This window comes from Tachysurus vachellii, chromosome 3, assembly GCF_030014155.1.
Source record: "Tachysurus vachellii isolate PV-2020 chromosome 3, HZAU_Pvac_v1, whole genome shotgun sequence".
NCBI classification, from domain to species: domain Eukaryota; kingdom Metazoa; phylum Chordata; class Actinopteri; order Siluriformes; family Bagridae; genus Tachysurus; species Tachysurus vachellii.
In genome coordinates, this window is record NC_083462.1 from 20,446,712 (window position 1) to 20,458,947 (window position 12,236).

Sequence of the window (12,236 nt, forward strand, 5' to 3'; positions counted from 1 at the left end):
ATGGTTAGTTTTATGATTATTTCATTTGGTAGCGTGGCTTCACACCAACAATGTTGGGGGTTATGTTTCTCTGCCTTGCATGTGTGAAATTTGAGTTTTCCTCATGCTTCAGGTTTCAGGTCCTTTCCTCTCGTGGTGTGTCTGTGTGTGTTTCTGGTGATGGGTACCCCAAAGTGTCCCCTGGGATAGCCTCAGGCTTCCTGTGACCCTGTGTAGGTACAGAAGATAGATAGATTTAATACTGGTTCAATAATATATATGTAATGCATCGTTAAGGTGATTAAGTGATTAGACAGACAGACAGACAGACAGACAGACAGACAGACAGATAGATAGATAGATAGATAGATAGATAGATAGATAGATAGATAGATAGATAGATAGATAGATGATAGATAGATAAAAGTTAAGTTACTGAAAGATAAGTTTTTATAAGTTATATATAATGGCCTATATTCTATCCTATATTTTCATCTGTGTTGTATTTTTTAATAATTGCACTGTCCATGGAGCGGACCTGACTCACATTTCACTGCTGGATATATATGCTCTATATAATTGTGTATGTGACAAATAAAAATCTTGAATCTTGAACTTTTGAATCTTAAACAAGTTGTTATATTTTGTTAGATTAGACTTTTTTCATCCCAGTGGGAAATTTCAATCCTGATAAATCTCATATGCAAGGCAAACATGTGACCATTTGAGCTAATCTCTGATTTACAACACAAGTCAGCTCCATCATGCTTATTTGTCCAAATCTTTACAAAGGAGTCTGTGAACTACACAAAGTTGCTTTAGGTCCAAACCTTTCAGCCATTATTCCCTGATGATCAGATGAGTCTGTAAACATAACTATAATAAACAAAACTGTTAAATGTATGGAATCTGTACGGATGAATGCGGACAAACTTTGAAAATGATTGTGGTTTAACAAACATTCAGCAAGCACATAACAAACAAGTGAATGACTGAGATTTGTTTTTCACCACTGGTTTTAGCACAGAGATTGATATTCGGCTGATGGGAGACTGATGTGGATGTTGACCATCGAATTGGGACTCGTTTTTTACTGCAAACTTAAACTTTTCTTTTGATTGTGATACATGCAAAAAAAAAGAAATCTGTAGTTTTTAGAAAAAAACAAACAAACAAACAAAGAAACTGTAAGGGCTTAAACATGGTCAAATTTAATCTTTATTTCATCTTTAATTTTTATGGCAAAATAGTTTTTTTGAGGATTTGCTGTAAACTGCACAGTCACCCGTGTCGTGTCAAGACACGTTGCACAACCTACACGTGTGAACTACACGCACCTCTGACGTCACTCCACGAATAACCAATCACATCGCCTCCGAATGTGTACCGGAAGTGGTGTGAACGTGTGCGTCGTTGTTTTCACTGCTGCTAGTGTTTTTGTGTCTAAAAAAAAAAACAAAACAAAAGAGCTACTTTTTTTTATACCTGTTTAGAGAACAAAATGAAACACAACTCAAATGTTCCTGCGTTTCTCACCAAGCTGTGGACTCTGGTGGAAGATTCTGACACTAATGGATTCATTTGCTGGAGTCAGGTTAGATTAAAAAGTGTTTAAGGACTTAACCGTTAGCTGCAGAGATGCTAGCTACAGAGATGCTAGCTACAGCGATGTTAGCTACAGCGATGTTAGCTACAGCGATGTTAGCTACAGCGATGTTAGCTACAGCGATGTTAGCTACAGAGATGCTAGCTGCTGAGCAATGCGACATAATTACCTTCTAATCTTCAGTTATCTACGGATCAATAATCTAATGCATGTTTATTTTTCCTTACTGTTAGCTCTTTTAGCTCGTAACGGTTGATTATATTGCGCTAGCTAACACGGGCTATCTAGCTAGGCTAGCTAACAGGCTAACTAGCTAACGGTAAACACAGAATAAAGTATCCTAATGATGATTCCTCTTTTTTTTCACGTGTTGAATTTACTTTGAAGACAAATAGCTAACCAAGCGAATGCAAGGGAAATGAAATGTCTAACAAAACCTAGTTCTATCTAGCTAACGAACTAGTTGCTTAAGAAACTCATTTACATATTCATCGAGTCATTTGCATATCGGATTATGTTCCATGAAGATACGTGGAATTGAATCATTTTTTTATTGATTAATATTTGTTTTAATAAAAATGAAAATTATTGGGGGGAAAAAAGATTATCCGAAAAACAGTAAATACATATTATAAACACATCCGGAAATAAAATAATAATTAAAAAAAAATTAATTAATAGTAATAAACAACCAAGAGAAATACGATTTTACTTTAATACTTCGATTTCTAAGGGTGTAATGAGTAATTAAGGGCGTGTTACTCATTAATAATTTTTTTCCTTTTGTTGACTTTGTACTCTGTGTAGTGGTTTTGTAGAACATTAAGTTCATCTTTCTTAATTTTTTTTTCTCTAGGCCAATTCTAATGTACATATTAAATCGTCATCACTGCATTAAATCACCTCGTATTTGAGTAAAGTTAAACTTTTATACATTTTGTCGGACCACTGGACACGTCCACATCTGGTCTGTAGCTGGGAGTTGCCGGCTCTCGTCGATAATTAGTAGTCTACTGTGTGGGTAAAAGAAACCTTTGAGCATGTTATTGCTACTGCACTCGAAGGCAGCTGATGGAAAGTTTAGGCAGCGTGAGATCTTTTTAGCAGTATTGCTTTGTGTGAGTGCAGGGTGTGAAAAATATCCTCCAAAAGGTTGATGTTTAAACAAAAAAGTGTTAAAGGACAGTATAGTTGAGTCCTGAGTCCACCTGAACAAGCTTTATTTTTATTTTGTTTTGTTTTGTTTATTTTTTCCAGAAGAATTTAAAATTTGTAGGAATTACATTAAGCACGTGTGATTTTGTTCCATTTCAAGTGTAATTGAAGCGATGACCAGGTTATGTTGATTTGTTGACCTGATCTTCCTTTTTTTTTTTTTTTTTTTACAGGAGGGGAACAGTTTCCTCGTCCTGGATGAGCAACGGTTCGCGAAAGAAATCCTACCGAAGTTTTTTAAGCACAATAATATGGCCAGTTTTGTCCGACAGCTGAACATGTGTACGGGAATTCTCTTAGTGTGTTTCGTAATTACGTCATTCATTTGTGATGTCTGTTGTTCAAAACAAAAATCAAATAAAAAAGAAGTTTGATTCCTTTTCACAGACGGCTTCCGCAAGGTGATGCACGTCGACACCGGCATAGTGAAGCAAGAGCGAGACGGACCAGTCGAATTCCAGCATCCTTACTTTCAGAATGGCCGAGACGATTTACTGGAGAACATAAAGAGAAAGGTTGGTTAGGAGCGTTCATGTGGAGTTGGAATGCTTGAGATTTAAGAGTGTTAAACAATATAAATAATATATTATTTAATTATTATATCATTTTTGTTATTTAAAAAAACTGTTAACGTGAAAGCTGTCATGTAGACCTTCATTACAGTCGACAATTTTTCCTAAAACAGCATATTGTTGTTTTATTCTTTATATAACAGAGTTTTGCTATCAGTTATATGAAAGAACAGCATGTCATTTAACTTTATATAAAGTAATGGATGAGTCATTTTCTGTTGTCATTCCGGAACACTTTTACATTCCCTGATACTGGAGACTCCTTCCATAAATGACGATATTCCCAAAGTTTTCCTCAGCCATAGATTCTCTTTCCCCAGTCAGTTGTTTGAAGAAGATAATTCATTGTCATTAGTGTTGAGGACAAGGAGAGTGTAGCGTAATGTATGTTTTACCGTGCATTTAATCTGCGTCCTGACATTTCATCATGTATTAGGTATCCAGTAGTAGACCAGAAGACAGCAAACTGAGGCAAGAGGATCTGTCCAAAATTCTGTCTAGTGTTCAAACTGTGCACGATAAACAGGAAGACATGGATGCCAGACTTGCCACTTTGAAGCGGTAAATAAGTTTTTTTTTTTCTTTTCCCCTGCGTAATATTGAATCTCCACACAATGCTGTGTATTATGGCACATGCCTGGTTTCATGTAGTAATAATAACGACGTGACTTTCTCCCGTTACATTTTATTTTATTTATTTATTTTTTGTTGTGGATTTGTTCAGTGAAAACGAGGCTCTGTGGAGGGAGATGTCCGATCTCAGGCAGAAGCACGTGCAACAGCAACGTGCTATAAAAGAGGTATCATCATATACACCCAAAGTTGTCGGATTCAACGTTGTTTGATTCGACAAAGTGCACAATGTTCACACTGTCATGTTTTTCCTTTCCTTACATTGTAGCTGGTGCAGTTCATCATCACACTGGTCCAGAATAACCGTGTGCTGAACCTGAAACGCAAGAGGTAGCTTTAGTTTTTATATCCTTTTAGTTTTGTATCCTTTATAGATACAGAAAGTTATACTTCCTTCAATTGTACGTTTTTTTAAGTGTACTGCATTTAGACTTTTTTTTTTCTCTCACTTTCACAACCAGGCCTCTGCTACTGAGCAGCAATGGAAAGAAGTCAAAATTCATTTCCCAGATCTATGAGGAACCAGTGGACCAAAGCAGTGTATGTATCTGAACCAAACTCTTCTATACCCTGTTCTAGGTGAAAGTGGCACAAGCTTTGATGATGATTTATTAGGGCCCGAGCACCGAATGGTGCGAAGCCCTATTGTTTTTGCTCAGGTTTATATATATTTTTTTTATTTTATTTTTTGCACACATTGTCCAATTGGGATCCCTTAACATGCTCGAAAACTCTCTGTAATGCAAAAGCAAACATTGGTGCACAGATCGGGCAATTAATTATTTACCTACAGTCCCCAAATGGGTCAGTAACAACATAAAATAGTCCACTGATATTTACCTACTTGATGCACTTGCCCACCGTGCATTGTTTTCTGGGATAGCACCGTATAGCGATAAAAAACCGTGCGAGGGGCCCGCCATCGCTGCTTGCAGCTATATTTAGGGCCCGAGCACCGAATGGTGTGAAGCCCTATTGTTTTTTCTTGGGAGTATATTTTTTTTTTTTGCACACATTGGCCAATTGGGGTCCCTTAACATGCTCGAAAACCCTTGAAATTTGGCACACACGTCAGAGTGGTGCGACGCCAGGCTCAGGCAAAGGCTGGAATACGGGCGTGGCAGGGGGCAGCGCCCCCTTTAATGCAAAAACAAACATTGGTGCACAGATCAGGCAATTATGTACGCACATGTACGAGAGTTGGTACGCATATAGATCTCATCGACCCGAACAACTTTCGCCCTCTAAACTATGAGCTCTGCCCAAAAGGAAGTTGGCCATTTTGGATTGTTTTATAAGTGCATGCGGTGAACTTTTAAATACTCCTCCTAGGGAATTCATGCGATTGACATCAAACGTGGTGAACATGATGCCGAGACATTGCACTTGCTAAATTGCGTAGGGATTTTTGATATCTCGAACGGTGCTGCCATGGCGAGGCGACTAAGTTATGGCGAATTCAGAGAAACAGGAAGTGTCTTCTATCTAAGGCAAAAAATGTCTTATTGTGATGACACGAGGTGTGTATGTTCGGCCAAGGATTCCGATCGCATCGATGTGCTTATTGTGAGTCCCGGGTATAGCGCCACCAACAGGCCCCAGGAAGTGTGTCAGTCACAAAGGTGGATTTTTTGACCGCTGCATGCGGTAAACTTTTAAATACTCCTCCTAGGGGATTCATGCAATTGAGACTAGACTTGGCCACCATGATGCAGAGATATTGGAGATGCGAAATTGCGAACGGATTTTTGATATCTCAAACACTGTTGCCATGGCATCGTGTCAAAGTTTACTTTTATTCCAGGCATATTTAAGGCTTTTGGCTTGCTTAGATTAACTTGAAATTTGACACATACCTCACATTTGTCGGCTGTTAAGTGTGGACAAAAAGGTCAGACAAAGGGTGTCTCTTAAGTGGCTCACTAGCTCCCCGTTTGTCTAAAATGTGGGGTTTTTTTTACCTACAGTCCCCAAATGGGTCAGTAACAACATAAAATAGTCCACTGATATTTACCCACTTGATGCACTTGCCCACCGTGCATTGTTTTCTGGGAGGCACCGTATAGCGATAAAAAAACGTGCGAGGGCCCGCCATTGCTGCTTGCAGCTATATTTACTAGGGATGAGACGGATACTCGGCTGAAACGAGTATCCGGTACAGATAAAGCACTTCTGCCGAGTACGAGTATTATACGAGTAATACGAGTCAATATCCGTGCTCGGATTGAATGAAAATCCTCATTGGGTAGCTGATTGTGTCGGCGTTCTGTGATAGGCTAGTCACAGCGCCCCTCCCCTACACACATACAGATGTATTGTGTTGCTGTGTCTCGCTCTGCTCACTCACAGTCACACGCAGAACAGCTTTTCCCTCGGGTTGTAACGTTAATACGTACTTACTAACCAGTAGAGTTCTGGTAAACATGGGTTCGTTCAGACGTGATGCTTGCTTGGTAGAATGCGACTCGCATTGCGTCTCTGCCTGTCGGAGATTTTTTTTCTTTTTTAAACCTTCAGCTGTCTCTAACCAGTAACCAGACACTGAGTGTCTGACACGTTTTTGCTGTATTTCATAAAAACATAAAGGTAGTAAACTAGTGTTATAAATATTACAAATTAATTATTAAGCTACTCTCTCACACACACACACACACACACACACACAAACACCTGGTGTGGAAATAAAAAAACTAAAAAAGAACCAAAAAAATAAAAAAAAATCACACTGATCATAAAAAAATTAAAAGTTGAAAAAGAAAGTTATGTTGTTCATTACATTTTACTTCATAATTGCACTGCATTGTTTTGTTTTCATTGTTGCAAAACTTGTTCTGTAATATAGTTCGTTTGCTATCGTGATCAAAGCCATTGATCTGAAGCTCAATCCTGATGCTGTCCTGTAAATATTTTTCTAATCAGCAATAAATATAACAATTTCTGATCAACCCATATCAATTGCATGCTTAAAATAACATACCGGTTAAAGCCCCGCCCATTTCAAGACAAGCCCCACCCACTCCGAGTACAGATACAGATAATTCATATGGTTAACAGATACAGATAATGCTGTACTTGCTCATCCCTAATATTTACTATTATTTTTATTATTATTTTTTATTTATTTTTTTTTTTTTAAATTTGTTAGTTGTACGCTTTCAGGTTTCATTCGGTGTAGTCAGGAGAATCATGGAGATTCATGTGTATATTAAAACCTTTGTTTCTGTCTTATTCTGTCAGTCTGCAGTCAGCGATCTGAAGAACACCGACGTCGCTGACGAAGTCGTTGTCTGCGATACCACGAACGAAGACGCAGAAATCGCACTGGACACCACGACGCTGGTAGACGAAGGGTAAGCTGTGTTTGCTTTGAGTTTATTCCTAATCACAGTGCAGATCTTTCTTTATCTTTTTACATTTACGGCATTTGGAAGACATCCTCATCCAGAGCCGTATCTCGCTTTTTCGTATCACAGCTGAGCAATTCAGGGTTAAAGGGCCTTGCTCAAGGGCCCAGCAGTGGTGGCTTGACCTGGGATTTGAACCAGCAACCTTCTGATCAATGCCTTAACCACTGAGCTACCAGGGTCAGGGTCTAGGAATATCAACAAGCTACAGCCAATTCCTGTTGGAGAGTAAATATAGTCAGCGTATGATGAAGGGGAAGTAAATAAGTACATCTCTATGCTTCATTTACACTACAGAGCGTCAAGCCTTGGACGTTGCTCTTGGTGATCATGAATGGGAGGTTAGAAATGGAGCTAGTGCTCAAAGTCAAACCCTTAAAAAAAAGAATTAATCTCAACATGGTAACTTGTCAACGCACGGTAACTTGCTTTATGCATTAAATAAACGCGGGTCATCCTTTTTTTTTTTTTTTACACTGGACTTGCTGCAGTGATGTAGAAATCATTGAGGTTGACTGCGACAACAACGAGACCACAGAAAACAGGAGCATGAACGGACCGATACCAACAGACGCTACACCGCAAGCCGAAGGAGAAACATCCAGAAGCCCTGAAAGCATCCAGCCAACATGCAGCGCCTTGCAGTTAAACCATAGTTCAGCCCTGAGCCTGGAGGATCCTGTGAAGATGATGGACTCCATCCTCAATGAGAGCGGCACCATTTCTCAGAACATTAACCTCCTGGGCAAGTAAGTCAGGAATGGACTTCATCTATTACTGATAGCTTCATACATTCCTTCTCTTGTGCTTTCTCTGACATAAGGCTTGTTCAGAAAACTAGTAAACCTGTTTATCGGTATGGTCTCATCATTTTTGACCACCACACAATCAGATAAGAGTATAAACCACACCGGTACACAACGGGCCTCATTTATCAAGCTAGACACGAAAGAATCGGGAAGTAAGTCGAGCGTACACGGATTTACATCAGACAAGTAATCATCATCTCGAATTCTGTAAAACCTTTGTCCTCCTGAGGGTGTGTAAATTTATGCATAAGAAGACTAATTAACGTCTATACTATTTATAATTAAATATACACACACACACACATATATATATATATATATATAGCATAGAAGTGAGTCAAAAAAACTTAAACTGCTTTAACCTAATCGTGTTCGTTTTGTGCTGCCAGGTGTCTTTTATGGCGTTATGGTATACACACATGAGAATGAAGGACAGCATACAGTGGAAAATTTTAGTTTGGTTTAAACACGCATACATTTTTTCATACAGAGATTCTTGCACTGGCGCAGGTTAAGGTGCTTTTTTAAGGTGCCAGTACATTCAGATAAAAGAAAAAGAGTTTACTTCAGGCTTGAATCCAAATGCTGAGGTGCACAGACAATGGCGTTTATTGTTTATAAAATAATCTGATCTCTTCAACAGAGTGGAGCTGATGGACTACTTGGACAGTATTGACTGCAGCTTGGAAGACTTTCAGGCCATGCTGTATGGAAAACAGTTCTCCATCGACTCCAACATTCTAGAGGTTCGTGTCTGTGACGGTGCACACAAACCGATCTCTCTTCTGTTTTACATCCGTAAAATACTATGTACAGATCTCATGCGTGACGAATGACAAGTCACCTCGTGCTTCAGATGTTATCACTTAACTTATTCATCCTTGTCATCTGCTTGGAAACTTTGCCACAGGAAACCGGCTCCCACTTAAGAGGCGAAGACGTTTCTGCTAGGACCGAGACAGAGCATTACTCCACAGGTAACCGTTAAACAAATTCTTAGTCTCAGCCTTGGAAATCAGGCCCATGAACCGTTGCTTGAACATGCAAATAGCACACAATTGCCCCTTTTCCCCCGAGGCAGTTCGAGTGCTGGTTCGGAGCCAGAGCCTAATTTAGAACCAGTTCTTTCTTTTTCGACAGCCAAAGCACCGGCTCTGAACCAGGAAAAGTGGTTCTTAAGTAGCACCAAAACGTTGCTTGTCTAGACTTAAGAACCGCTTGTGTCAGGGGCTGTGGGCGGAGCTACTGTTAGTGCATTTGCTAATGTACCTTAAGTATACTAATGTTTAATACACTTTTAATTTACCGCGATATGATACATTATCAGCACACATGATAGTAGGTAGCTACATGCTAAGGCTAAATTTTTTCTGTGTTAGTAATAAAATAACGTTATGTACTTTCTCGATTACAACCTCCATTTATACAAATTACACGGAGCTGCACGTACACGTTGGATTCGCCGCATTTGGATGCTAATGTAGGTTCACAAAGCCATGAGCATTAACAGTAAAACAACATCCGCCATTGTTGATGTGTTTGTGTTTGCCACTGCTGCGCTAAAGTTGCTGGGACACGTGACACGTACACAGTGACGTCAGACTTGGCTCTGTGACGGCTCTCTAGCAGGTGGAAAGGCAAACCGGTTCTTAGAAGGTTCACCAGTGGAACAAACTTTGAACCAGCACTAGCTCTGAACCAGCACCCGGTTCTTTTTGGTGGAAAAGGGGCAAGAGTTGTTATCACGAAGCCAGAGCTTCAGACTGACTGCAGAAGGTCTGGACTCCATAACAGTTTTTATTGGCCAAGGATTGGCTCAAAAGGATGTCTGACTGATATGTAAAGGAAACTTATTTTCCAAATAAGGTGGAGTTTGTTGTATAGACTCATTCATTCATTCATTAATTCGCATGATTTTATTAATTGGTATTAACTCCACCTTATTTGGAAAATCCAGCGTTTAGCTGATCCTCATAAACAGCCCTTCTCACAGTTGTATAAACAAAGGCTTCCTTATTCCATGACAAAAGTAGAGCGAAGGCTTTGTTTCCAGGAGAACTGTTAAAAATGTCTCAGTGAAACCCTGTAGAATTCAACCAGTCGGATGTTTCAAGTTTTGTGAGACGCGTGCATCAGGCGTTTGGCCAATGGGTGCTGGGTGTGATGTCTGAGGCTGAGACCGACATTCTTCTGAACATGTCTGTGTTTTTAAGAAAATACATGCATTTTACTTTTGGCTAAAGTGTCACTTTAATGGCCAAAGGTGATCTTCAGGCAATCCTGGAATTTGAACTTATAACCTTCTGTTCAGAACAGATCCTTATTTTGTGTATTCGGTCCTGTTTCAGATAAACAGTTGATTCAGTACACCAGCTGTCCCTTGCTGTCTTTCCTGGATGGTTGCAGTCCTCTCCCCTCGGTTATCGAACCACAGCCCGAAGATCTAAACCAAGCTTCAGTGAAGCAGAGCACAGAAGACGCTGTGGACCTCCTGCAGTCCTCCCTGCAGCCAGAAGCAGCTCCACGCAGCTCAATGATCCGCCTCGAGCCTCTCACCGAGGCAGAGGCCAGCGAAGCCACACTCTTCTATCTGTGTGAACTGAACTCGGACCTGCCTCCAGCCGATCCACCACAACTGGACATTTAACGACGGACCTTTTTATTGTACATATTCATCAGAACGACGATCTATTTATTCAATGCATTTTTCGGTACATTTTTTTTTTCCACGTGAAATTGACATTCCATTTTATCACGTCAGCTTTTTGATCTTGTTCATCGTCGTCCTGGATAAACGAGGGTTACAGTGCAGCAAGTTTGTTACACCAGATTGTAGCTTTTCTAATTTTGTGTTTTATTCTGTTGTCCTTTTATTTTTTTAAATACTGAATTCTGTGATTGCGTCTTTGGCTTGGTCACGTGACATGGTATAGAAGTGCCTGCGTTCAGATCTCTGTACATAACAGTACTCTTGTTAGTTCAATAATGTCCTGAAAGTACAGTGATTTCGCCTTTCTCCTTATGCTTTGTCAATATCCCAATAATAAAGACGTCGCAAGGAATTCAAGCCTGTTATTATTCATATGAAGCCTAGTGGTTAAGGTGTTGGGCTACAATCAGAAGGTTGTGAGTTTGAATCCCAATTTCACAAGCTGGCACTGCTGGGTCCCTGAGCAAGGCCCTTAAAATGCGTCGCTCTGGACAATTGAGTCTGCCAACTGCTGTAAATGTATAGTCTAAATCAGAAAATTGCTTATTATTATTTACTGAAAGAGGTAAGAGATACATGGTGGGGTTTCAGTAGTGATCTATACTCTTAAAGGTGGGGTCTCCGTTGTTTGAGAAATGCTTCAGAAAACTGCGTTGGGCCGCCCAACAAAACGAAAACAAAACTAACGTGTAGCCAATGAGCAGAAAGGGGCGTGTCTTGTCAATATTCAGCAGAGAGAGCGTTCAGTGCGCATGTGTGTCATTAGCAGAAAGTGGTTTTAACATTGACATGGAGGATAAAAACAAAGAAAGCGAAGAAAGGCTTACGGTAAGGCAAGAAATAGGACCCGTGTTAATATAGGATCAGCTTTCCAGCGCTGGAGAGAACTGAAGGAGCGGGAAGACCTGCGATGGGACACCGAGGTGCTTTTTTCCTTCTCGATAGGTGAGTAACGTTGGTTTTGCTTTGTTTCACAGAACTAATATATGCTGTCCTTTACATGATTTATGCTTGTGTCATTTTTGCTTGTTTATCTGCAATCGAATTGTTCTTCCCTTCAGCTATGATAAAGACATACTTCTTTCCATCAGTTGCCTGGGTTACAAATGCATGTGTGCGGAGCTATCAATACAGGGGTGGGGCACATTTGGGTTAGGGGCGTGTTTGTTTTTGTGATTTCAAATGTCAACATTGGCTTTCAAACAACAGAGACCCTACCTTTAACTCGTCATTTTATTGCTGGAAATGCCATTGAAAGAAATTTGATGGGGGGGGGGAATAAAAAGAGAGATAATCCGAGACCAGTGA

General features: G+C 39.9%; 1 protein-coding gene across 2 annotated transcripts; it reads left to right on the forward strand.

Annotated features, from left to right (window-relative positions):
• The first annotated feature begins 1,346 nt into the window (after positions 1-1,346).
• Positions 1,347-11,280, forward strand: hsf2 (heat shock transcription factor 2). Of its 2 annotated transcripts, XM_060866217.1 has the most exons (12): positions 1,348-1,573; positions 2,974-3,082; positions 3,188-3,315; positions 3,809-3,933; positions 4,097-4,172; positions 4,274-4,335; positions 4,467-4,545; positions 7,243-7,355; positions 7,901-8,158; positions 8,862-8,964; positions 9,129-9,195; positions 10,567-11,280. In XM_060866217.1, the coding sequence occupies exons 1-12, from the start codon at positions 1,481-1,483 to the stop codon at positions 10,863-10,865; spliced, it is 1,512 nt and encodes a 503-aa protein (XP_060722200.1). In that variant the 5' UTR covers positions 1,348-1,480; the 3' UTR covers positions 10,866-11,280. The 2 variants fall into 2 exon arrangements, with proteins under 2 accessions (XP_060722201.1, XP_060722200.1); XM_060866218.1 differs by lacking the exon at positions 7,901-8,158 and having other exon boundaries at positions 1,347-1,573.
• The last annotated feature ends 956 nt before the right edge of the window (positions 11,281-12,236 follow it).